Source organism: Hypanus sabinus, chromosome 27 (genome assembly GCF_030144855.1).
Source record: "Hypanus sabinus isolate sHypSab1 chromosome 27, sHypSab1.hap1, whole genome shotgun sequence".
In the NCBI taxonomy this organism is placed as follows: domain Eukaryota; kingdom Metazoa; phylum Chordata; class Chondrichthyes; order Myliobatiformes; family Dasyatidae; genus Hypanus; species Hypanus sabinus.
In genome coordinates this window covers 42,897,795-42,925,725 of record NC_082732.1, presented here as the reverse complement: position 1 = coordinate 42,925,725, position 27,931 = coordinate 42,897,795, and the positions used below count along the sequence as shown (strand labels likewise).

At 39.7% G+C, this 27,931-nt stretch overlaps 1 protein-coding gene across 3 annotated transcripts in view; it reads right to left on the bottom strand.

The window, feature by feature from the left end:
- The window catches only part of ptpn11b (protein tyrosine phosphatase non-receptor type 11b), a 136,531-nt gene that overhangs the window by 25,844 nt on the left and 82,756 nt on the right, over positions 1-27,931 (bottom strand). For all 3 annotated transcript variants that reach the window (XR_009508255.1, XR_009508256.1, XM_059952329.1), the window contains exons 3-9: positions 24,905-25,099; positions 22,659-22,851; positions 15,459-15,575; positions 13,588-13,701; positions 9,879-9,975; positions 8,225-8,304; positions 6,342-6,485 (exon numbers count right to left, since the gene is read on the bottom strand). Coding sequence is in view for 1 of the 3 variants with exons in the window: in XM_059952329.1 (XP_059808312.1) it covers positions 6,342-6,485; positions 8,225-8,304; positions 9,879-9,975; positions 13,588-13,701; positions 15,459-15,575; positions 22,659-22,851; positions 24,905-25,099 (940 nt within the window). In the remaining 2 variants the exon portion in view is untranslated. The remainder of the gene's footprint in view (positions 1-6,341; positions 6,486-8,224; positions 8,305-9,878; positions 9,976-13,587; positions 13,702-15,458; positions 15,576-22,658; positions 22,852-24,904; positions 25,100-27,931) is intronic.

Below are 27,931 nucleotides of genomic sequence, written 5' to 3'. Positions count from 1 at the left end.
CATCTACTTTGTGTAGGCCTTTTAAGATTCGAAAGGTTTCAATGAGATACATCCTCATCCTACTAAGTTCTAGTGCGTACAGACCCAGAACTATCAAATGTTTCTCATATGATAACCTTTTCATTCCCGGAATCATCTTTGTGAACCTTCTCTGAACTCTCTCCAATGCCAGCACACCTTTTCTTAGATGAGGAGCCCAAAACTGTTCACAATACTCGAGGTGAGGCCTCACCAGTGCCTTATAAAACCTCAGCATCACATCCCTGTTCTTGTATTCTAGACCTGTTGAAATGAATATTGCATTTGCCTTTCTCACCACTGACTCTACCTACAAATTAACCTTTAGGATGTTCTGCATTAGGACTCCCAAGTCCCCTTGCATCTCAGATTTCTGGATTTTCTCCCCATTTAGAAAATAGTCTGCACATTTATGTTTTCTACCAAAATGCTTGACCATGCATTTGCCAACATTGTAATTCATTAGCCACTTTCTTGCCTATTCTCCTAATCTGTCTAAGATCTTCCACAGCCTACCTGTTTCCTCAACACTACCAGCTCCTCCACCAATCTTCGCATCATCTCCAAATTTGACAACAAAGCCACCTATTCCATCATCTAAATCATTGATATACAGTGTAAAAAGCAGTCCCTACACCGACCTCTATAGAACACACTAGTCACTGTTAGCCAACCAGAAAAGGATCCTTTTATTCCCACTCGCTGCTTCCTACCAATCAGCCAAAGCTCTAACCATGCTAGTAACTTTCCTAATACCATAGGCTCTTAACTTGGTAAGGAGCCTCATGTGTGGCATATAGTCAAAGGCCTTCTGAAAGTCCAAATATACAACATCCATTGCATTTCCTTTTTCTATCCTACTTGTAATCTCCTCAAAGAATTCCAACATGTTTGTCAGGCAAGAGTTCCCTTAGGGCGGGGGTCGGCAACCCGCGACTCTTTCATCTCTGTGCTGCGGCTCCCTGTGGCTTTGGAAAATTTCTGGCTTTACTGCAGAAGTCGCTGGACAGAAAGCTGCTGACTTTTCACTGCATCTTGCACCAAGAGGCACTGTGCACTCAAACATTTCCTCCAGAATGCACAGAAGTAATGGAAGTTGTCATTCAGATTGTCAATAAAATAATGGCAAAAAGTTTAAATCACCGTCAATTCCGTTTGTTACTGGACAAGCTGGAAAACGCATATTCTGATCTCCTGCTGCACAACAAAGTCCGGTGGCTGTCCAGAGGGGAGGTACTGAAACGCTTTGTCGCGTGTCTGGAAGAAGTGAAAACTTTCCTGGGCAGCAAAAAGCTCACCTTTCCTGAGCTGGAACAGCCAGAGTAGCTGGAAAAGCTACACTTCATGGTAGACATGACAGCGCACCTGAACACGCTGAACACAGCTCTTCTGGGGAAAGGACGTACAGCCCTACACATGTTGGAGGATGTTTTGGCATTCGAGCACAAGTTGACAGTGCTTGCCAGAGATTTACAGAAAGGCACATTGTCTCACTTCCCCAATTTGAGAGAGTTCAAACAAGGTCACAACATGATAAATTCGGAGTATTTACATTCTGCAATCATCGCAATGCAAACATCGTTTGGGAAACGCTTCTGTGAGTTCAGAGAGGAAAAACACACATTATCCTTCCCGGTCACTCCCCTAAGCATCGATCCATCCCTACTGAATACGACTGCATTGGCAGGTGTGAGTCAACCTGATCTTGAGATGGAACTGGCCGACACAGCCAACAAAGACATATGGGTGTCCAAATTTAGACACTTGACAGCAGACCTTGAAGATGTTGCCCATCAGAAGGCCGTTCTTGCTCAGAATCACAAATGGAGTGATATTGAAAACCTCCAAAAACCGGACAAACTTGTGTTCGAAACATGGAATGCTATCCTCGACATTTATGTAAACATTAAAAAGTATGCGCTTGGAGTCCTGTCGATCTTTGGATACACATTTGTATGTGAGCAGGTGTTCTCCAACATGAACTTTATTAAAAACAAACATCGCGCACGCCTCACAGATGACGGCTTGCGATCCTGTGTAAAGATGAAGGTGACGTCATACAGCCCTGATGTGCAGACGCTGTGCGCTGAGGTCCAGGAGCAGAAATCCCATTAACCAAGTATGATAAATATTTTAATTGCCTATTATTTTACGTATATTCATATTTTTCATTGTTCAGTGAAATAGTCCTTTTATTTTTCAGGTTGACAGCTGGCTGACGTTATTTTTGGTTTGCTGCTGGCGGAAAATTTAAGTTTGGCGTTTTTCATAAATACAAGAAGGACTCAAATAGACATTGAGTATTTTACTTAAAAGTAACCTTCAACCCAACGTCTTTTTTTCGGAGTTCAAAATGTTTTTGTTGCATGCAGAAATGTAATTTCGTTTTCTCTGCAGGAGTTCATCGATTTCATAAATGCAACACATTATAGTTTGTTTATACATAGCATAAAGGCAAAAAAAACGTTGTATGCAGTGTTATTTCATTTTAAATGTCAAATGGGTTTTGTGGCTCCCAATGTTTTTTTTTCTGTGGGAAACGGGTCCAAATGGCTCTTTCAGTGGTAAAGGTTGCTGACCCCTGCCTTAGGGAAACCATGCTGACTTTGTCCTATCTTGTCCTGTGTCACCAAGTACTCCAGAACCTCATCCTTGACAATTGACTCCAACATCTTCCCAATTATAGAGGTCAGGCTAACTGGTCTATAATTTTGTTTCTGCTGCCTTCCTCCTTTCTTAAAAAGTGGAGTGACATTTGCAATTTTCCAGTCCTCTGGCATCATGCTGGAGTACAATGATCATTACTAATGCCTCCACAATCTCTACTGCTACCTCCTTCAGAAACCTCAGGTGCTGTTCATCTGGTCCGGGTGACTTATGTGCACTTAGGTCTTTCAACTTTTTGAGCACCTTCTCCCTTGTTATAGTAACTGCACTCACTTCTCTTCCCTCACACCCTTCAACATCTGGCACACTGCTAGTGTCTTCCACAGTGAAAACTGATGCAAAATACTCATTTGCCATCTCTTTTTCCCTTATTATTATTTTTCTGGCCTCATTTTCTAGTAGTCCTATATCCACTCTCATCTCTTTTATTTTTTTTTCAGACTAGAAAAAGCTTTTACAAACCACTTTGATATTTGCTAACCTGCTTTCATAATTCATCTTTTCCCTCCTAATGATTCTTTTAGTTGCTTTTTGTAGGTTTTTTAAAGCTTATCAATCCACTACTTTACCACTATTGTGTACCCTCTCTTTTGCTTTTACATTAGCTTTGACTTCCCTTGTCAGCCACGGTTGTACTATTTTGCCATTTGAGTATTTCTTTGTCTTTGAAATACATCTATGCTGCATCTTCCTCATTTTTCCCAGAAACTCACACCATTGCTGCTTTGCTGTCATCCCTGCAAGCATCTTCTTCCAATTTACTTTGGCTAATTCCTCTCTCATACCACTGTAGTTTCCTTTACTGCACTGAAAACCTGCTAAGCCAGACTTTATTTTCTCCCTATCAAATTTCAAGATGAAGTCAATCATATCGTGATCACTGCCTTCTAAGGGTTCATTTACCTTAAGCTCCCTAATCACATCCGGTTCATTACACAACACTCAATCCCCTAGTAGGCTCAACGACAAACTACTCTAAAAAGCCATCTTGTAGGCATGCAACAAATTCACTCTCTTGAGAGCCATTACCAACCAGATTTTCCCCAGTTGGCTTGCATGTTGAAATCTCCCATGACTCCCATTGCCCTTTTGACATGCCTTTTCTATTTCCCATTGTAATCTGTTGTCCACATCCCAGCTATTGTTGGGAGGTCTGTATATAACTGCCATCAGGGTCCTTTTACCCTTGCAGTTTCTTAACTCAACTCACAAGGATTCAACATCTTCCGATCCTGCGCACATTTTTCTACTGGTTAGATGCCATTCTTTACCAGTAGCTACGCCACCCCCTCTGCCTACCTTCCTATCCTTCCGATACAATGTGTGACCTTGGACATTTAGCTCCCAACTACAACTATCCTCAAGCCACAATTCAGTGACGGCCACAACATCATACCTGACAATATGTAATATTGCAACAAGATCATCCACCTTATTTCTTATATTTCATGCATTGAGATATAAAATTTGAGTACTGTATTTGCTACCCTTTTTGATTCTGCATCCCTAATGCATTGATACTCACCCTGCTAGCTGCAATTTTGTCCCGTAATCTGCCTGCCCTTCCTGACAGTCTGACTCAATGATATCTTTGCTTTTTTACAATCCATCCTATCCCGAGTACCTTCACTCTGGTTCCCACCCCCTGCCAAACTAGTTTAAACCCTCCCCAGCAGCTCTAACAAACCTGCCCATGAGAATATTGGTGCCCTTTGGGTTCAGCTGCAACTCGTCACTTTTGAACAGGTCATACCTCCCCCAGAAGAGATCCCAATGATCCAGGAACCTGAAGTCCCGCCCCCCCCCCCCCTGCACTAGCATCCAAGCCACACATTAATCTGCCAAATCATCCTGTTTCTACCTTCACTGGCGCTTGTCACAGGCAGCAATCCAAAAATTACTACCCTGGTGGTCCTACTTCTTGGCTTTCTACCTAGCTCTCTAAATTCTCTTTTCAGGACCTTTTTGCCTTTCCTTCCTATGTCATTCATATCAATATGTACCAAGATATATGGCTGCTTTCTTTCCCTCTGCAAAATGCTGTGGATGTGATCCAAGACACTCCTGACCCAAAATGTACCCAATGACAAGGCCTTCACAGCCACAATGAATTCCACAGTATATTTAGGAGAGAGTCTAACAGATTGTTGGCAGTGGTTAAACATGGCCACTATGAGATTTATACAGAATACTACCACACAAAAGCAGCATTGGTCATCAAAGATCCCAACATCCAGGCCATGCTCTCTTCTCACTACTCCCATTGGTCAGGCGTACAGGAGCCTGGGGTCCCACACCACAAGGTTCAGGAACAGTTCTCACTCTACAACCATCAGGCTCCTGAAATGGTGTGGATACCTTCACTCACCTTAACACTGAACTGATTCCACAACCTATTGATTCACTTTCAAAGGCTCTACAGCTCATGTTCTCAGTATTATTTTATATTGCACAATTTAGCTTCTTTTGCATATTGGTTGTTTGTCAGTTTTTGTTTCAGTATAGTTTTTCATAAATTCTTTTGTATTTTCTTAATTTTTTTCTTATAAATGCTGCAAGAACATCAATCCCTAAGAAGTATATGGTTTTATATTATATATGTATATACACACATATTATAATATATATTATATATGTACACACACACATACATACACTTTGATAATGAATTTACTTTAAAATTTAAAAGTTGGAATATCTGGAAGTACAGAATTAATGTAGAATACCAAATTTTCCATAAAGCTGGACATACTAACAATGTGGTCAACCATTTAATCTGCATGTTATAATAGTTTACACAGGAAGTCAACAGCAGCCTTTCATCATGCGGTTTATTCATTTGGTGACCTACATGCTTATTGGATTCAAAAAGATCTCAGTTCCTCTCTGGGCTTTTTTTTGGTTTTCTGCTGATAGAAGGAAGAGAAAAGAAATGTGCTGGTCCTAGTAGAAATCTCCTTCTCCAGACAGAGCTGTTCTGATGGAAATATGCATATGGCAGAGATGGGCAGCAAACTGCTTATTTCTGAAGGACATCAAAGATGAGTATGAATGCATTCTCATTTGTGACCTAAGTACAACTACTTTATAAAAGGCTCCTGATAATCTCAATTCCTAATTTCTGAGTTAACCCTTTATATAGCCTATTGTTTAACCTTTTGTGAAGCCGCTTGGTTCTTTTGCTAGCTACTTTCTTTAAGCAGGCTTACATAAATTTCTAAGTTCGTACAACTTTAAGTTCAAGTGCAATTTCAAGTTTATTGTCATCTGACTGTACATATATACAACCAAACAAAACAATGTTCCTCCAGACCACAGTGCACCAACAAAACACATGTTACACACAGCACACAGAGCAAATTATTACCTCAAATAAGTTAATAAAGTATTTAAAATGCATGCAAAGTGCATAGCACAGGGAAACAGTAAACAGCTCATTGTCCATGTGATGAGACTTGGTGGTGGCTGGGTATTCATTAGTCTCACAGCCTGAGGAAAGAAGCTGTTACCCAGTCTGGCAGTCCTATTCTGATGCTCCTGTAGCTCAGGAGCATCAACCAATCTTGTTTTAATTATATTTTCACAAAATTTAAATAACAATTGTAATAAGCAGTTTGCTCATGCATAGGACTGTATACATGTAGTGGCAGACTCACCTTTCCTCTTTCTATTTCTTTGGTTGTCATGACAATAACATGAGCATTTTCCTGGTAAATCATTTTCCAAAAATCATTGATGGTATTCTGAAGGCAGCCTTGTGTTGCAATGTAGTTTTTACAGTCATCTCCATTTTTCCCATTCTTTATGTTTATGTGGAGAAAGAAAATAATTTGCTCAAATATACAAACTTTCATTTTTTTTAAGACCATAAGAGATAGGAGCAGAATTAGGCCATTTGGCCCATGACGTCTGCACAGCCATTTGATCTTGGCTAATTAATTTTCCGTCTCAACCTCCTTCTTCCTTCTCTGTGTAAACTTATTAATTAAGAACCTATCAACCTCTGCTTTAAATCCACCCATTTGGCCTCCACAGCCGTCTGTGGAAATGAATTCCACAGATTTTCCCCACTCTGACTAAGGAAATTCCTGATCTCTGTTCTAAAGGAATGTTCTTATACTTTGTGTCCTCTGATTTCAGACTCTCCACATTTTGGATAAAGTTGAACAGTTTGGGTGGAGCACATGCTTGTTCAGGCATCATACGTACTCTTTCACAAAAATACTCATTGCTTGTACAGTATTGGCATGAATCAGCTGTGATTTCATGGCTCATTGGCTATGCAGATGCCAGTAGCAGCAAACATTAAAGCCACGATGAAAAGTGACTGAGAAGACTGCTGCAATTCTGAACCAATGGAGTATTTAGTATAGACAAAACAAAGTGTTTTCCAGTTTAAAATTGCACTGCTGAAGCAGAGCGATGACTAGTTGGTAGCATACAAAACTACAAATTACTGCATTCATTACTCTTTCTCTCAGATATGATCAGTGCAATGAATAATCTGTATTTTCTCTTTTGGAATTGAGCTTTTGAACCGTCTATACAACCTGGGATTTTTGCAGTGTGAATTGAAGTCTCAAAGGTGCAGGCGATTGTGGTGTGGTGGGTATAGGCTGAATCAAGGTGGCAGGGCCCGGGCCTGAGAGTGGGGAATGAGCTAATGTTTGGCCATTGCTGGAGTAGACCTGGAGGCGATTTGATGTGGCAGAACCGGGGCGAGCAGAGGCAAGGTGGCAGGACCCAGGCCTGGGTCTGAGAGCAAGGCACGACCTGTAGTTTGGCTGATTTAAGCTCTGGGCCAGATTGATAAGGTCAGGGTGTTGGGGCCAGAGGCAAGGGACAGGCCAGTGTTCAGCTTGTTGCTCTGCAAGATTTACTCACCTTTGCACTGAACAGAGGCTGGGCCTGCAACTAACGTGCTCCTGAATTGGCTGCATGAACTTTATGACGACTGGGTTCATGGCTGTAAACTCACTTTCATGAGCTTCAGTTCTGAATGTTGTTTGCTTACTTTTGTTGTTTGCACTATTTACTTTTCTTCTGCATATTTGGTGTTTGATGGTCTTTTTTTTAATGGGTTCTACTGGGGTTATTTGTGGTTGCCTGTAAGGAGACGAATCTCAAGGTTGTATATAGTATACATACTTGGCTAATAAATGAACTTTGAAAACGTGTGACTGTCTGCTGAATATTGAATAAGGACACTGACTTCACAAATTAACATTTCCTGTCAGAATCACCTGTGCCTAGCGTCACCTTATCTGTGTATAGAAGCTATCTTATGTATTGATATTTATTCTTTTTTCACCCCAAAACCCACTTTGCTACCCTCCATAGACTGAAACAACCCGACTATTGATTCAAGAAAGCAACAGTTGTATAACAAGCCAAACACAATTACATTTTGAGTTAAAAACAAAGAAATTCTTAAACATTATGAATAAATAAACAAACCAGGAACAGTTTCATTTAGCTATGTACATGTGTATCATAGAATGACAATTAAACTATAACTTCAAAATGAAGAAGTACTTACTGTGATATTATTAGCATTGATATAATCAGATCCCACTACACTTTCATCGACTTCCTTCAGCCTAACTCTGGTATTATCAACTACAAAGAAAAGGTAGTGATCATTAAAATTAAGTTTGAGAATGTAAACTTGTACTTGTTTAAAATTACTTTTCTGTAATGGCAAACTAGCATTTCAAGAATAACACAAACTGTTTCAAGTGTAATTTTCTTTCACATGGAAGTAAACTATTCTGTTAGTCCACATATGGAGTATTGTGAGCAATTTTGGGTCCCTTATTGAAGAAAGGATGTGCAGGCATTAGAGTGTGTCCAGAGGAGGTTTACAAAACTGATTTTGGGAATGAAAGGGTTTAACATACAAGGAGCACTTGATGACTCTGGGTCTGTACTTGGTGGAGTTTAGAAGAATGAGGGGGATCTCACTGAAATCTATTGAATAATGAAAGATCTAGATAGAGTGGATATGGAGAGGATGTTTTCTATCTCGGGGGAGTCTAGGACCAGAGGGCACAGCCTCAGGATAGGACATTTCTTTAGAACAGAAGTGAGGAGGAATTTCTTTACCCAAAGGATGGAGAATCTATGGAATTCATTATCACAAATGGCAATAGAAGCCAAGTTATTGGATATAGTTAAAATGGCAGTTGATAGGTATTTGATTAGTTGGGGTGTCAAAGTTACAACGCGAAGGTAGCAGAATGGGACTGAGAGAGATAATAAATCAGCCATGATGGAGCGGCGAAGAAGACTTGATGGGCCAAATGGACTAACTCTGCTCCTAAGTCTTATGGTCTTATGGCATGGACTGAATCCATGCCAGTTCACTGAAAACATTCTTCTGAAATTGTGGAACATTTCACTTCAATTATTAAATGAGAGGGAGTGATAAAATTTGGAAACATTAACTCAATATTTACATTTTAACTGTCATTTGTGAAAAGAAAAATAAATTAAATCAAATCAAATCAAGAATACCTAATGCTGAATAAAACCACAGCATTTATTACTGTTAAAAAGGTTATCCATATTTGTCATATATATATCAAAGCATACAGTGAATTGTGTTATTTGCATTTAATCTAATCAGCAAGGATTAGACACAAGAAATTCTGCAGATTCTGGAAATCCAAAGCACACAAAGTACTAGAGGATCTGGAGAAATGCTGGGGATTCTGATGAAGGGTCTTGGCCCTAAATGCGACTGGTTATTCCTTTCCAAAGGTGCTGCCTGACTTGTTGAGTTCCTCCAGCATATTGTGTGTTGTTTAGGATTGTGCTGGGCAGTCCGCAGGTGTCGCTATGCTTCTGGTACTAACCTAGCATGGCCACAATTTACTAACCCTAACCAGTATGTCTTTGGACTATAAGACAGAAGCATCTGGAGGAAAAACTTGGGGTCACATGGAGAATGTACGAACTCTTTACAGACAGCAATGGGAATTGAATTCCAATCGATGACTGCTGGTGCTGTAAAGTGATGTGCTAACCGCTAGGCTATTGTGCCGATTACATAACCAGAAACAGTTATGGTTTCTGTTGCAGTTTAATGAACAAGCTCATCTTGTTGGACAAATGAAACTTTATCTTGTATTCAAATGGGTTCAATGCAAAATGAAAATTGAGACAGAAACATGGATGTATTGTTCACTTACATGGTAAGATATTTTTGTATCTGTTTTTGCTTTTATTTTCTATTCTCTGGCCTTCCTTCCTGCTGTACAACAGTTTATATTCTTGTTGCTGTAGAAGCTGTTAAAGAAAAATTGTGAAATGCATATCACATTCTTGAAGCAACTTTCAGCAATTTAATTCGATCAGCTGGGCTGTCCATTTATAAAAAGTATTGATTTATTTATTGAGTTTCAGTTTGGGACAGGTCCTTCTGGCCCTTTGAGCTGCACCACCCAGCAACCCCTGATTTAAAATAGCCCAATCAGGAGACAATTTATAATGACCAATTAACCGATCAATCGGTATGTCATAATCTGTTGGAGGAAAATGGAGGGCCCAGAGGAAACCTACGCAGTCATAAGGAGAAAGTACAAACTCCTTACAAACAGCAGTGGGAATTGAACCCGGGTCACTGGTACTGTAAACCATTGTGCTAACAACTATGCTACTGTGAGAACTATTATACTTGCAGAACTTTAGTTAGTTTTTATTATGTAGCATGTGGATAACTCTCTATTTACCATTAAATATGACTTGGTATTGTATTGGTTTATTATGGCCACATGCTCAAGGTACAGTGAAAAACCTGACTTGCATACTGTTCATACAGAACAATTCAACAAATGTACTGAGGTAGAACAAGGTAAAACCATAACAAGGCAGAATAAAGTGTAACAGCTTTGAGAAAGTGCAGTGCTGGGAGACAATAAAGCACGATACCATCGTGCGGAAGATTGTGCAGTCTAAAATCCATTTTATTGTACAAGAGATCCTTTCAAGAGTCTGATAACAGTGGGATAGAAGCCAGCTTGAGCCTGGAGGTACGTGCTTTCAGATTTGTGTATCTTCTGCCCAGTAGGAGGTGGGTAGTGTCTTTATGTTGGCTGCAGTGAGCAGTGTAGACATGGTCGATAAATGGGAGGGTGGTTTCTGTGACGTGCTGAACCATATCCACAACTCTCTGCAGAGCAATTGTCATACAAAGCCATGGTACATCCAGATAGAATGCTTTTCATAGTGCATTAATAAAAATTAGTTAGGGTCGAAGGGGATGTTCCAAATTTCTTCATTCTCCTGAACAAAAAAGAGGCTTTGATGAGCTTTCCTGGCTGTGACATCAACATAATTGGACAAGGACAGGCTGTTGGTGATTCTTACTCTGAGGAACTTGAAGCTCTCAACCCACTTAGCCTCAAAACTGCTGGTGTGAACAGGAGCATGTGCACCTCCTCTCTTCATGAAGTCAATGTCCAGATCTTTTGTTTTAATGACATTGAGAAAAAGATTGTTGTCATGACACCATGTCACTAAGCAAAATTCATTTACATTTTAAATTTTGTGGCTTGGACAAATAATTTCAATTTCTCTGAAGCTTTGAAACCCCTTATGAGGAGGTTAAATACCGTGTGGACAGAAATACCTGTGCTTCTATTTTGCAAAACATGATGCAACAATGTTATTCAATCTGCTGAAAAAAACCCAGATATTTAGTGTTTAGTTTAAGTGCTTTATGTCAAACACTTTTACGTTGGCCTTCAGTAGTTTCGACCATTGCCTCATCATACCTCTCCATGTTGTTATGCATTCAGCAGTGACAGTTTGGAACCACATAGTTAAGGGTAAGTGATCTGATTATCAGATTAAGGCAGTTGCTAATACCTTCTGATGTTTGGCCTTCAGTTTCTTGTGAACTAAATCAAAGGAGCAATAAATAATAAATTTTAATTCCACTCTCCATTCCCTTTCTGACACATAGGTCCATGATCACCTCTACTGACACAATGGACCACCCTCAGGTTGGACCTCATATTCCATTTGTGTAGACTCAAACCTGATGGCATGATCATCAATTTCTCTAGTTTCCATTAATTTCTCCACCCCCTCTCTTTTTCCATTCCCTACTCTGGCTCCCCATTTACCTCCTCTGCCTATCACCTCCTCTGATGCCCCTCCTCCTTCCCTTTTTCCAATGATCCACTCTCCTCTCGCATCAGATTCCTTCTTCTTCAGCCCTTTACTGCCTCGGCTTAACAACTCCCAGCTTCTTACTTCATACCCTCTCCCCAGCCAGTCACCTGATTCCTTACTTGACTTCACCTATCAACTGTACTCCATCTCCCCCTACCTTCTTAGTTTGGTGTCTTACTTTCCAGTTCTGATGAAGGAGCTCAGTTTGAAATTTCAGTTGTTTATATACTTCCAGCATTTTGTATGTGTTAAATAACAAATAACAACGTCATCAATCTAAAATACTTGTTTCACGTCCAACAGATGTCACCTGTCTACTGGATATTTCCAGCATTTTCTGTTTTTATTTTGAATTTCCAGCGAATGAGTAGCTTGATTTGTACAAAAGAAACATCAAATACCAACAGAGGAATTAAAATGGAAAGTAACAGACACAAAATATTGGAGGAACTCAGCAGGTCAGGCAACATCAATGGAAATTAATAAGCAGTCAACATTTTAGGATGAGACCATTCTTCAGGACTGAAAAGGAGGGGAGAAGACACCAGAATAAAAAGGTAGGGTAGGGGATAGAGGATGGCTAGAAGGTGATAGGTGAAGCTAGGTGGGTAGGAAAGGTAAAGAGCTGGACAGGAAGGAACTGATAGGAGAAGAGAGTGGACCATAGGAGGAGGGAACTCGGGGAAGGTGATAGGCAGGTGAGAAGAGGTAAAAGCCCAGAGTGGGGAAAAGAAGAGGGGAGGGGGAGGGAATTTTGTTTTACTGGAAAGAGAAATTGATATTCATGCCATTAGGTTGGAGGCATGAAGAAATATAAGTACATGACCTTCCTCTTTTGTATCTGGGTGTGTGGGAGTCCCTAGTCTGGATTAAATTAACAGGGAACATTCTCAATGCTCTAATTTTATAGGTCCAATCCATATTTTTATGCCTAGCTATTAGGCTTAGTTTTAACAATTTGGGGAGTAGGTTTTGTTTTAAGCCCTAGTAATTAGGCTTCATTTAGACCATTTCGCTCCATCCAGCAAAAGCAGAACTTCCCAGTGGCCAAACATTGGTCATCTTGGACTCATATGTCAGAGCAGGAATGGGAATGGGAATTAAAATGTTTGGCCACTGAGCATAACGTCCATGGTCTTCTGCTGCTCTAGTCTACCCACTGCAGGGTTTAACAGTGTCATATGTCCAGAAATGCTCTTCTGCACAGCACTGTTGTAACACATGTTTACTTGATTTATTTTCTCCTTCCTGTCAGCTTGGCCATTCTCCACTACCTCTCCCACAAACAAGGCATTTTTGCCCCCCAGAACTGCCACTTACAGGATGTTTAGTTTTGTTTCATGCACCATTCTTTGTAAATTCTAAACAATGTTGTGTGTGAAAATCCCAGGAGATCAGCAGGTTCTGAGATACTCAGACCACCCCTTCTGGCAACAACAATCATTCCACAGTAGCAGTTACTTAGATCACATTTCTTCCCCATTCTATTGTTCGGACTGAACAACAACTGAACCTCTTGACCATGTCTGCATGCTTTTATTTACATGATTGAGTAGATATTTGCATTAACAGGCAGGTGTACAGGTGTACCTAATAAAGTGCCCACAGAGTGTAGTTACCCACAAAACTGTACATTCTTCATTATCTGTTCAGGTTACAGGTTACATAAGACAATCAATATGTGAGATTTCAAACTATTTAAAAATAAACCATGACATTTACCTCAAACTCTTCCCAAAAACCCTGCTTGGCCTTTTCTGTGTTATCTGCTGTTTTATTGAGCTCCCTCACGCGATTCTCAATGTTCGCAGCGTTTATTCTTGTGGCATTAAATGGCTGTGGAGAAAAATACTCTATTAAAATCAATTTTTTCAGTTGATTGAATAATGATTATCAATACAAACGCCAGACGAAAAGGTGTACCGAACAACTAAGTGGCAGTCCTTCCTTTCATACTTTAAGGGAGAAATTCATGTCATAGCAACACACAGAACTAGATTAAAATCAAAGTTAACCTCATTACACTGAAGTCCTGGGGGAGGTAAGTGGGTGAGGAGAGCAGGTTAGTATTTGTTGATAGGGGAGAGAATCAGGGATCTGAATGAGGAGTAAACCATTGATGTTTTTGACCGCTGTGTGCTGATGAAGGGACTCAGCTTGAAAAGTCGACTCTTTATTCCTTTCCATAGGTGTTGTTGACCTGTTGAGTACCTCCAGCATTTTGTGTGTGTTACTCTTCAGACTCAGTTGTGTTTATCTGACTCCAATCCTTGCTTAAACACTGATCAAACCTCCAATGGAATACTGCATTTATCTACACCTTCTTTACTAGGTGGTCTACCAAGGGCTTAGAAAGAGTACAGAAGAAATGTATGGAAACAGCAGCTCAAGTGGGGATTTCCAATTATGGTGTTCGTTTTTCTAAGGACAGTGGAAATTAAGAAAAAAAAATTCCTTGTAAGTTTTAGGACCACAAATTGTCTTAAAAGAGTAAATAAGAAACTGTTTCCAGTACAGAATAGTTATTGACCAGAGGATAGACATTTATGTTGACTTACAAAAGAGGTGTGATTGACAACATAAAACACAAGAGATACTGCAGATGCTGAAAATCCAGAGCAGTGCACACAGCAAATGTTTTTGGGACTCAGTAGGTCATCAATGGAGAAAAATAAACAGTCCACATTTCGGGCCAAGCCCTTCATCAGGACACCCAAAATGCTGGCTCTTTATTCCTTCCCATAGATGCTGCATGACCTGCTGAGTTATTCTGGCATTTAGTGCTTATTGCTCAGCATCCACTGCTAATGTTGCAAACTAACGTCAATGCCACCACGCTGCAACTTGGAAAACTGTTCAGCCATATCCTATCCAGGAAATGCAGGGCAAGTACAATCCATGTAATTACCACTAATCATTCTCACAATCAGTAGATATTATAGAGTGAATCTAACCATAAACGCAAGAGACTCTGCAAATGCTGGAAATCAAGAGCAACACACACAAAATGCTGGAGGAACTCAGCAGGTCAGGCAGCATTTATGGAGGAGAATAGAGTCGATGTTTAAGGCTGAGTCCATTCTTCAAGAGTAACAACAGCCAGAGGCAAAACGAGGATCTTTTCAAATGGCAAACACGAGGAAATCTACCGATGCTGGAAATTCAAACAACAACACACACAAAATGCAGGTGGAACACAGCAGGCCAGGCAGCACCTATAGGAAGAAGCGCAGTCGACGTTTCGGGCTGAGATCTTTTCAAATACAAGTTGTCACCTAGAATGCATTAACTGAGGGATTCAGAAGTACAATATTTGGAAAGGGATTTTGATAAATATGAAAAAAGCCAGATATTATACAGGGCATGGAGAAGGTGCTTACAAAGTGGGTCTAGTTGGAGAGCTTGGCCATGAACTTGCACAGGTAAGGTGGACCAAAGGTCTCCTTTTGTACTCTGATATTCTGACTCTGTGACAAAATAAATAAGGTTTTTGATAACATTACTCACTGTACCATTACTGGCACTTCTTACCATGTCAATAATAATTTCCCCCTAAAGAAACATATGGCTACATTCAGGATAAATACAATTACCTGTTTGAGGTGAACAACAATTCCAGAAACTTCAACCATTGGGTTTTTTTTGTAGTGTTCCACTAGATCAGTAAGTGTGTCAAACTTTTCACCTCCACCAACATCATACTTTCCAGCCTACATAAAAAAAAACAAAAACCAGGTTGATATAAAGAATGTTTATGATCAAGTTCATTCATTGTCTTTCAACCATAACCATGTACATATACCACCAAAACGAAACAACTTCCTCTGTACCAGGGTACACAATATAGTACGTATCTCACACATAGCACATAAAGTAGCATTAGTATTGAAATATATTACAGAAGATTGACATTTACAATAAGATGCATTTACAACACATGTTAAAAAGTAAACAATATCATGCTACCAGTGAGACCTATCTAATGAGAGCTGGGTAGTGGCAAGGAGTTCAGTCGTCTTACAACACGTACAACACGCTGGAGGAACTCAGCAGGTTGGGCAGCATCCGTGGAAACAAACAGTCAACGTCTCGGCCTGAAACGTTGAGTCCCAACGAAGGGTCTCGACCCGAAACGTAGACTATTCATCTCCACGGATGCTGTCCGACCTGCTGAGTTCCTCCAGTGTGTTGTACGTGTTGATTTGACCATAGCATCTGCAGTGTGCTTTGTGTTCAGTTGTCTTACAGCCTGGGGTAAAAAGCTGTTACCAATCCTAACAGTTTTTGTCCTAATACTGTGGTACTCCTGCCTGATGAGAGGGTGTCAAAGAGACTGTGGGATGATTGGGTGGGATTTTTGACAATATCAATTTACAGTGCAATATCTAGTTTGAGATTTTAACAAGTTCTTATCGTAAACATAACGTTGTAGTGCTGCTGGCTGGATATATGTGAGGGTGGGAATTTTGCTGGGGGTGAGGGACTGTCACCACATGAGCAAGTGAAATCCATTATGCTTATTGTCTGATCTGTAATTCTACCACCAACTTGCACTGTGATCCAAATAAATTTCGATCACATGGTCTCTACAAAAACAGGAAAAATATTTAGGTTTGCTACAGATTCTTAGTTCTTTTGTGATAGAACATAGAACCGTACAGCACAGTACAGGCCACAATGGTGTGCTAACCTTTTAATCTTCCTCTCAAAGTAATGTCCTTCTTTAGAATTTGTTCACCATCTGATTTAGAATCTTGATTTCATACAATAAATGTGCTGATATCAGGCTGAAGATTAAGAATCTTTGGGCCACACATCAGATGGTTGGCAAAATACTCTTTTACACAGAATCACTTCGAATGTCCAATGTTATGTGCCACAACAACAACCTCTCACCAAGGAACTGATTATTGACTTCAAGAGAAGGGAACTGGAGGTCCACAAGCCAGTCCTCATCAGGGGATCGGAGCTGAAGAGGGTCAGCAACTTCAAATTCTTCAGCGTTATCATTTCAGAGGACTTGTCCCGGGCCCAGCACACAAGTGCAATTACAAAGAAAGCATGGCAATGCCTCTACTTCCTAAGAAGTTTCTGAAGATTCGGTGTAACATCTAAAACTGAGACAGACTACTACAGATAAGTGGTGGCGAGTATATTTACTGGTTGCATTATGGGATGGTATGAAAACACCAACGCCCTTGAATGGAAAATCCTACAAAAAGTAGTGGATACAGCGCATTTCATCATGGATAAAGCACCTCCCCCATCATTGAGTACATCTAAAAGGAGCACTGTTATAGAAAAACAGCATTCAACATCATGCTCTTTTCTCACAGCTGCCATTAGCAAGAAGGTACAGGAGCCTCAGGACTCACACCATCAGGTTCAGGAACAGTTATTTATCCCCCAACCATCAGGCTCTTAAACCAGAGAAGTTAACTTCACTTGTCCCCTCACTGAACTGTTCCAACAACCTATGGACTCAGTTTCAAGGACTCTTCATCTCATTTACTCGATATTTATTGCTTATTTGTTTATTCTTGTTATGTTTTTGTTTGTATTTGCACAGTTTATTGTCTTTTGCACATTGGTTGTCTGTCCATCCTACTGCATGAGGTCTTTCATTGATTCTATTATGTTTCTTGAATTTACAGTCTATGTCTGCAAGAAAATGAATCTCAGTGTTGTATATGTACATATATTGCATATATACTTTGATAATAAATTTGCTTTAAACTTTGAATGTCAGAACTGCCTCCAACTTGAGAATGAGTTTTTCTTTTACCACACAAGCTGTTATGATGCTGAAACTGGAGAGGGTACAAAGGAGGTTCACAAAAATGATTCCAGAATTGAATGGCTTGTCATATGAAGAGAGTTTGATAGCTCTGGGTCTGTATTCACTAGAATTTAGAAGAGTGAGGGGTGACCTCATTGAAACCTATTGAATGGTGAAATGCCTTGATAGAGTGGATGTGGAGAGGATGTTTCCTATAGTGGGTGAGACCAGAGGAAGCAGCCTCAGAATAGAGGTGTGTCCTTTTAAAAAGGAGATAAGAAGGAATTTCTTTAGCCAGAGAGTGATGAATCTGTGGAATTCTTTGCTACAGGCAGCTGTGGAGCTCAAGTCTTAAGGCAGAGGTTGATCGATTCTTTATTGTTCAGACCGCGAAGGGATGCAGGGAAAAGGCAGGAAATTGAGACTGAAAGGAAAATTCAATCAACCATGATGAAATGGCTGGGTGGACTCAATGGACCAAATGGCCTAATTCTGCTCCTATATCTTATCTTAAACACTGGGTGGTATAGTGCAATCATGGGAAGATTTGTGCTGAGGTTTGAAATATAAGGAAACTTCATTAATTATCAGAACACATTGCTCTGAGCAGATGGGACTCATCAGCCATGGTTGGCAGCTCAGCTAGAAGGGAAGATCTGATCTTAAACCTCCACCGCCTTGGAGTGTGGCTATACCCACTCACGGGGAAGTCTTCAAGAGTAAACCCCGTGGAAAGATACGGAGTTGGAGTCCAAAGGCAGTCCTACATTGTGATCAATGCAACTGGCAACTTCTGCGTCACCATTGATGCCTAACTGTATTAGTCTCTGCCATTCCTTCAGATTCAGCTGTGTGGAGAGGGGGAGCGTGCCACATGGGCAACAGCTTGCTCTCCATATTGTACTGCCTTGGCTTCCATAGACGTAAACAGCTAGGATGTAACATCTTAGAGCCTCACATTGAGTATAAAGAGTCCAGTTACAATTCTTGTTGTAAAATAAGACCAAGGGATATCATCCCTTTTGGGTGGGAGTACAGTTGGAAAATTCAATAAACTGTCCCTTTAATCTATCTAATGTTGAATTCAGGTCCTTGTGGAGAATATACCAATCTAATTTAATGTATCATTCAACAACGTTATTTATTAAGTTGATTGTAATGCTCTTGCATTTTTTTCCATTTCTGAAATTACTTTGAAGAGGACTCTGCCTATTAACTATTTCGCTGTTAAATGGAATCTCTGAAGCAACTCTGTTTTAGAGTGAAATCAGACTTCAAAGAGGATTGAGAAATGCAAAATAAACATAACAAAATGTAATGCCATGAGAACTAGCAATAATTTCACTTCACACTAGTAACAAAATTTCCCTGCCGAGAAAAAATTAGATTTAATTAGTGGTCTTGAAATTCCACAACAGTTTTACCAGACTCCAGTGAGTCATTAAGAAGGAAGGGTCACAGTTCTGACTGGTTGTTAAGGTTTCAGGGATTTCTACATTTCTCCCTAACATAGTCAATGTTGTCTGGATGACTGGAAAAGATTGACTGCCTGCTTACTTGGGATCCAACATTACAATTGGCGAATATTGAGCCATGCAATCCAAGCACTGTGAGTCCAACTGGGAGAGATTATTCCTTAAACACTCAGGAGGGTTCAGGGTTACCCTACAATCATCAGCCTTCTGAAGCAGCATGAATAACCTCACTCACCTCAGCTCTGAATAGATCCCACAACCTATAGAGTCAGTTTGAAGAATTCTACAACTCATGTTATTATTATTTATTATTTATTTCCTTTAAAAAATACTCAGTCTGTCTTCTTTTACAAATTGGTTTGTCAGTCTTTATTATTTACAGTTTTTCATAAATTCTATTGTATTTCTTTATTTTCCTGTAAATGGCTGGAAGAAAATTAGTCCCCATGGTGACATAAACATACTGTGATAAAAAATTACTTTTATCTTTGAAGACAGGCAGATCACCAAAATAATAAGTGGAAAATTCTTTATGATACATAATCCGAAGAGGACATGATGGACTATAGAAGCCTGAGCAACTTTTGCTCATTGTACCCATAAGGGACAATAATATATTGGAGGTGTGCCCATGCACATTAAACACTCTGCCATTCACCTGAAGACCATAATAATTTATATACAGGATAGTATATGGTTAAAAGGACTCATGAAAGTTAAAATAGTACCTTGGAAAACTTAATCAAGTCTATTAGCATTACACTCAGGGCCACTTTATTAAGTACCCTGTACATCTGCTTATTAATGTAAATAACTAATCAGCCAATCATGTGGCAGCAACTCAATGCATTAAAAGCATGCAGACATGGTCAAAAGGTTCAGTTGTTGTTCAGACCAAACATCAGAACGGGGGTGAAATGTGATCTAAGTGACTTGGACCATGGAATGATTGTTGATGCCAGAAGGGCTGGTTTGAGTATCTCAGAAAATGCTGATCTTCTGGAATTTTCACACACATCAGTCTCTAGAATTTACAGAAAATGGTGCGAAAAACAAAAAACATCCAGTGAGCAAAAGTCTGTGGGAGGAAACACTTTGTTCATGACAGAGGTTACAGGAGGTAGGCCAGACTGGTTCAAGTTGACAAGAAGGCAAGAGTAACTCAAATAACCATGCATTACAACAGTGATGTGCAGAAGAGTATATCTGAATGCACAAGGTAGAGTGGATCAGATACAGCAGCAGAAGACCGCTTCAGGTTCCAATCTTGTACATAATAAAGTGGCCACCAAGTGTATTCGTCAGTGCTCTGGTTGTTGTATTAAGTATGTGTCACAGGAAAGACAATGACAATGATTTATTACATTTTTTTTATTTTACTGTTTTGAGGCTGGAGGGAAAAATGAATACTATAAGTCAGTTATTTTCCATTTTAAAAAATGTGACTGGATGTGTGACATTCAGTTTTTTTCTTACTGCTTCAAACATGGAAATACCTGAGATTCTATAATCTTGTGGACAAAAACAGTTACGAGAAGATGAATAATGAGCGATAAAACTATTAATTGATGTGCTAACTGACACAAACCACTTGGAAAGTTACTCTCATAGTTTCAAACTTTGTCATAGTGACTTTCAACCAGAGTTCAGTTTGTATTACTGCATAACCATTATTCTGAAGATGTTTTCATTAAAATGATAGTGACTAATTTCTCCTTTACTGAATAATAGCTTTACATATTTCAGAATTCCTTAAAAAATGTTCTTTCCTTTCAGTACCACTTCTCTCTTACTTCAGAATCAGAATCAGGTTTAACATCACAGGCATATGTTGTGAATTTTTTAATTTTGTGACAGTAGTGCAGTGCAATACATAATAAAAAACAAGAAATACAATAAGAAATATATAAAATAAAATTAAATAGTGCAAAAAGAGAGGGTAAAAAATAGTGAGGTCATGTTCATAGGTTCATTGTTCATTCAAAAATCTCACAATGGAGGGGAAGAAGCTGTTCCTAAAATGGCAAGTGTGTGTCTTCAGGCTCTTACACTTGGTGGAACTTTGAAGCCTACATAATTTAATTCTGCAGCCTTCAAAACTAATTCTAAACTTCTACAAAGTTAAAAAGTCAGGGGTACTTGATTATCCCATGGGCCTTTTGTATGTTTTTAAATTGTAACTAAGATTCCTCTGTGGACATTGCTTCATTTTCTTGTTGGTGAAAGGTGGGAGCAACAAAATGAAGTCCACTGATACCTTTTGAGGTTATCTCTGGTTTTTGAATAACTCAGTGGATTTTGTTGTTCATTTTTTTCCTGTTCATTCCTGGCAAGCTAGTTGCAGTCAAGTATTGACTCACTGGTGTTTAGGACTGTGGGGTAGTTTACCCATGTAGCATTTCCTCCAATGTGAAACTCCAACTTGAAAGTGTCAGCAACTAGAACAGACAGTGCTGGGAATTAACAAAAGGTGAGATAGCATCAATACTGTGTGAGTTATGTAGTGTGTTGTGCAACCTGGTCTGGAAGTACATTGTTTCGTTTAGTGGAATACATATGTATAGTTGAATGACCATAAACTTGAACTCGAATGAGGAACAGAGTTAACTGTTCAGATAAAACCTTAAGATAAAAGGGCATGTGCTATAGCAAGAGGTTGGACAAACTTGGGTCAGTTCCTCTGGAGCGACAGAGGCTGAGGGGAGATTTGAAAGAGCTTTATAAGATTATGAGAAGCATGGATAGAGTAGACAGGCTGTATCTTTTCCCCAAGGTTGAAATATATTAATACCAGAGGGTATGCGGATGTGATGGACAATTTTTTTTAACACCGAGAGTGATGGGAGCCTGGATTGCACAGCCTAGGGTGGTGGTAGAGGCTGATATAGAAGGGACTTTTAAGAAACATTTAGATAGGCAGATGAACGTGAGGAAAATGGAATGATATGGACATTATGTTGGCTGAAGGGATTAGTTTGGTTGCCTGTTCCTGTGCTGTGCCATACTGTTCTATGTTCTATTAGACAGTCTGTCAAAGAACACGAGATATTCTACAGTTAAAGTCTCCACATTAAATCACATTGTGGTGGACTGGCAAGCACAGAGATTGGGCAGGGTAACACAAGAGGAAGTTCTGGTATATAATAGTACTCAGGTTTGTGTTCATCTGCCTGATGCTTCCTGCTCCCTTATTGGAGCTAAAATATTATTCTGGGTTTATTGGCAGAAGGTATAGTATGGAGGTATGCCAGGACCACCAGACTCAAAAAAGTTACTTTCCCTAGGCATTAAGGCTGATCAACACCTCCACCCATTAAAGAATGTGGTCCTACAAATGCATGAAGTACTTGAGTATTTGCTTTAATGCCATTGTAGTTCTTAATCAAATAGCTGCAGTAATTGACATTGAAGCAAATTTAATTGTGAAAAAATATTACATTTTTAAGCTGCTCCCTTGATAAAAAAATAATTTATAAAATAAGTACAATAATATGAATAAACTTATAATGTAAAAAAAATTACCAATCTAATCAACCCACCTTATACCCAATCATCACATGAGTTACTCTTGGCTTGCGATCTCCATTTTCTACTTTTTCTTCATTGGTTAGCACCGACAGGACAAAATCCCCCGGTTTACTGAGACTTTCACGCACTAGGAAACTTCCCGGTTTTCCTTTATCGGTCAGAAGTTTCTCTGCATCTTTACCTGATAGATGCCCGTGATACCACCTGAAAACAGATGACATTAACAATGCAAAAGACTTCCTGCATTTTCCCATCCTTTACAATTATCTGTGAAAACACATCGAGAAAATTATTATTATAGGAATCTCTTAACAGGGAAATTTTTGCCCTGGAGAAATAATTGAAGGATCAGATGAAATGGTTTCACATCACTACTAATCAGCATCATATCCATGTCTATGAACTGCTGCTTGTGGCTGAAATTTTCCATACAAAAATCAGTGAGTATGATGAGCACAAAGTTGTATTTTGGAGCAAGGAGTCCCTTAATATTCAAGGTACTAATTCTAGTTTAAAAATTCTTAATAACGTGAATGTATCCATGGAGTCATATTCATGCAACACAGAAAAGCTTTGATCCATTATATTATGACACCTATATTTCTTCTGGGTAGCCTCCAACCTGAGACATAAATATCAATTTCACCTTCCAGTTAAAAAAAATTCCCTCCCCTCCCCTCTTTTTCTATTCCCCAATCTGGCTTCATATCTCTTCTCACCTCCCTATCAACTCCACCTGGTGCCCCTCTATCTTCCCTTATTTTCCTTTCCTATCAGATTCCTTCTTTTCCAACACTTTATTTTCCTACCCACCTGGCTTTACCTATCAACCTTCTAGCTATCCTCCTTCCCCTACCCCCACGTTTTTATTCTGCCCCCTTCCTTTCCAGTCCTGAAGAAGGGTCTCGGCCCAAAACATTGTCTGCTGATTTATTTCCATAAATGCTGCCTGATCTGCTGAGTTCCTCCAACATTTTGTGTTTGTTGCTTTGGATTTCCAGCATCTGCAGACTTTCTTGTACTTTTGATCCATCATGCCTGCGCTGACCAGCAATACTATCTATCTATACCAGGGGTTCCCAACTTGGGACCCATGGTCCCTCAATTACAGGTAAAGCTCCATGGCATAAAAAAAAAAGGTTGGGAACCCAGATCTATACAAATCCCATTTAGCAGCACCAGAAATGTAGCTTTCCAGTGTTAATGATTCAAATACTTTGTCCAGATTTCTCTGATGTTTTGTCAAATTACCTTCCCCCTCCCCTTGTTCAGCATGTTCCAGATTGCAATCATCCTCTGGGTGAAAGAATCTTCCTCAAATCCCTTAACCTGTCACCTTAAACCTCGGCTCTCCAGTCTTAGAATGATCTGCTTGTCATTGATAAAGGTTTCCTGCGATCCTATCAATGCCTCATGTAATTATGTATACTTCTACTGAGTTTCCCTCTCCTGCTTTTGCATTGCAGCTGTGGTCTACCTTATTGAAAATAATGACCATTTAATTTTTAAAAATGACCTTCGGAAAAGAAACAGAAATGTGCAACTACTGTGTTTGTGCCACCTCTTGGGTTCATTGCCCATTCAGAAATCTGATGGCGGAGAGGAAGAAGCTGTTTCTAAAACACTGAGTGTGTGTCTTCAGGCTCCCAACAAAGAAACAATAGAATCACTGATAACCTACATACAGCCAAAGACAAGAGATAACCAGTGTGCAAAAGACAACAAACTGAGCAAATACAAAAAAACAAAATAATATAAATAAATAAATATTGAGAACATGAGCTGTAGAGCCTTGCCTTGAAAGTGAGTCCATAGGTTGTGGAATCAGTTCAGTGTTGTGGTGAGTGAAGTTATCCAGGCTGGTTCAGGAGCCCATTGGCTGAGGAGTAATAACTGTTCCTGAACCTGGCGGTGTGGGATCTAATGCTCCTGTACCTCCTTCCCGATGGCAGCAGGAGCATAGCCTGGATGATGGGAGAGGATGGATGCTGCTTTCCTGTGACAGCGCTCTGTGTAGCTGGGCTCAGTGGTGAGGAGGGTTTTCCTGTAATGGACTGGGCTCTATCCTCTACTTTTTTAGGCTTTTCCATTCAAGGCTTTGGTGCAAGGAAAAAACAAATATATAGTCGAAACAAATAGGTGGCATATCTTTGGATGTTCACGGTTGCTCAAAGTAAACAATGATGAAAGGCCTTAGGCAGGTTGCTTGCTTTTTTGATAATACAGAAAGTGAGAGCGGAGGAATAAAGCAAATTACCTTTCAGATGTTGGGTCTCGGCAGTTCAGGGGATACTTCAGTTCAATCACATCTCCATTCTTCTCTCGTAGAAGACCTTCTTGTTCTGTGTAATGCTGAACCAATTCTGCCAACGTTGCAAACTTCTCTCCTCCATAAAGATCATAATAGTCTCCTGAGTTCTGAATCTTTATATGTGTCACTTCTACATTTCGTCTGAAAGCAAAAAAGTAGATGAATAAAGAATAAATATTCAAAATTATTTTCATAATGTATTTAGCTCATTATACATACCAGCACAACCTTTGTTAGAGAGGGGAAAGGGTAGTTGAAGATCCAGAACACCGTCTTGGCACAAAACTCACAGGTAAGGGACAGAAGTGATTGCTCCCCTGTAGCATAGTTCTGAAACCTGATCTACTTATAGTAGGAAGCATGAGGCACTGGATAAATATCACTAACATTGTCTTTGCAAGATCCTGAAAATACATTGGAAAGTTAGGCAAACCTATCATAAGGCCATAGACATTGGAGAAAGAATTAAGCCATTCGGCCCATTAAGTCTGTTTGCCATTCCATCATGCTATACGTATTTTCCCTCTGAACCCCTTTCTTCTGATTTCTGCTTCTCCCTGTGACCTTTCACACCCTTACTAATGAAGAACCTATTAACCTCTGCTTTAAATATACAGTACTCAATGTTGGTTTCCACAGCCATCTGTGGCAAAGAATTCCATAGATTCACCACTCTCTAGCTAAAGAAATTCCTCCTTCTCTCTGTTCTAAAGAGACACCCATCTATTCTGAGAGCACCCTTTGGTTTCTAGATGCTCCCACTATTGGAGATAACCACTGCATATCGACCCCATCTAGGCCTTTCAATAATGTCCAAAGTCAGTCCTATCCTATGCCATTATTCCCATCATTAAGACATCTATAATGCTGAGGCCCTGGTGACTACAGGTCAGCTATACCAAGCAAGCCATGTTGTTCACATGCCCGATATGAGAAATCTGAAATATGTATTTTTTCTATTGAGTGAAAAGATTATTGAAAGGTTTAAAAGGGTCCAATGGATCCTGGGCAAGTTGACAAATGAGATCTACAACTGGCATGGCACCAGGAAAGAAAGTATGATGGTGAGGGTTGTGCTTGTATTTGGATGCTTAGGACTAGTAGTCCTCTATAAGGATCAGTGCTGGGACCCTTGTTGCTTGCAATATATTTGAAATACTTAAATGCAAATGCAGGAGGCAAAATCAGTAGTTCTGTGGATGGCACAAACATTTGTGGAGTTATTGATAGAGTGGAAGCTACATTAAGGCTGAAGAGATACTGTATATTGACATGTTGGTGATACGTGCTGAAATTTGGCAGATATTGAGTTTAAACACAGGAGATTCTACAGATTCCGAAGAAGGGTCTCAGCCTGAAACATCAACTGTTTATTGTTTTCCATGGATGCTGCCAATCTGCTGAATTCCCCCCAAAAGTCAACTGTCTGTTCATTTCCATAGATGCTGAGTTCCTCCAGTGTTTTGTGCATGTTGCTTTGGATTTCCAGAGTCTGTAGATCTTCTTGTGTTTGAGATTCTGCAGATGCTATAAATCCAGAGCAACACACACAAAATACTGGAGGAACTCAGCACCTATGGAAATGAACAGACAGTTGACTTTTGGGCTGTGACCCTTCTTCAGGACTCTAGACAGGTATTTGGTCCATGGTATGAAAAAGGTTGGGAACCCTTCCTATCACCTCACAGCTTCTGGCTTCATCTGTCACCTTCCAGCTTGTCCTCCTTTGTTATTCTGGCATTTTCCCCCTTCCTTTCCAGTCCTGATGAAGGGTTTCGGCCAAAAACGTTGAAAGATTATTTCTTTCCAGAGATGCTGCCTGAGTTGCTGAGATCCACCAGCATTTTGTGTGTGAAGGCTACCCACTGGTCAGCATGGATGAGCTGAGCTGAATGGCCTATTTCCACGCTGTATGATTCTATTACCGGACAGGCAGTGAAGAATGATACAAGAACGTGTAAAAACCTTTCATGGTGAAGGGCAACACCCTGACAGATCACTGTGTACTTCTGCCCCATCACTTCTCAAAGTGCAGAGCAGCATTTAGACAGGCATTAGATTATGCTTCATATCCTACGTGACCAACAGAAGGAGCATAGCAGTTTGTCCTTTAGTCACCTCCTGCCCTATCATGATGCTCTCACACTGGGCACCTCAGCCATCTCAGAACCCACAAAAATGGGGTGGAACTAAGTCACTGTCAGTTCCAAGTAACTGCTTCAGAAGAAGAATAACGACAATAAATATGACCTAAAGTCTTCTGAACAGTGATATTTTAGTTTGAATTTTCAGTACAAATTTCCTTTTCATCAGTTTTACTGGGTCTATTAAACAAATATTTATTGCACAGCTGCAATTTCTTGCAGAGAGCAATTTTCCTGAAACTGCATATAATCTAATATATATTATTGCACAACAAGTCTGTAGAATTTATTGAAGTTTCTTCACCACAGGAAGCTTTGAAGGCCAAGACAAAATTCTCTTTCTGAAAGTTAAAACAGCTATACATATATAACCAAACATTATTAAAAAGGTTAGGAACATAGAAAAGGTGTAGGCATTGTTGTATGCTAGTTAATATAAAACAAAAGTTAAGCTGGAACACCAACAATATAAAATTGCATTAATCAAAATTATGCTTTATGTTAATATTTTCATAATTTTACAATAGAAGAGCAGCAGAAACTTTGGAGTAGATGAGTATGAAAGAATATTAAATAACTAATATCAAATTTGTGCAATGATAATATTGTGAAGCGGGAAATTGTGGTCAAGATGGTTCTATATGTTCAAGTATTTAATTTTTTTTAGGATAGTTAACTCTTTAATTATTCTTAACTTGGGTGGTAGGGAGATGTAAGACACTCCTTCCCTGCGCTAGCCTGCATGTCACCCTTGGGCAAGGTGCAGCACCTGCTTAGCTCCCTGATCGGGGTCACATGAAGTCATGAGAGCAGGTGCTGGATGGTCATG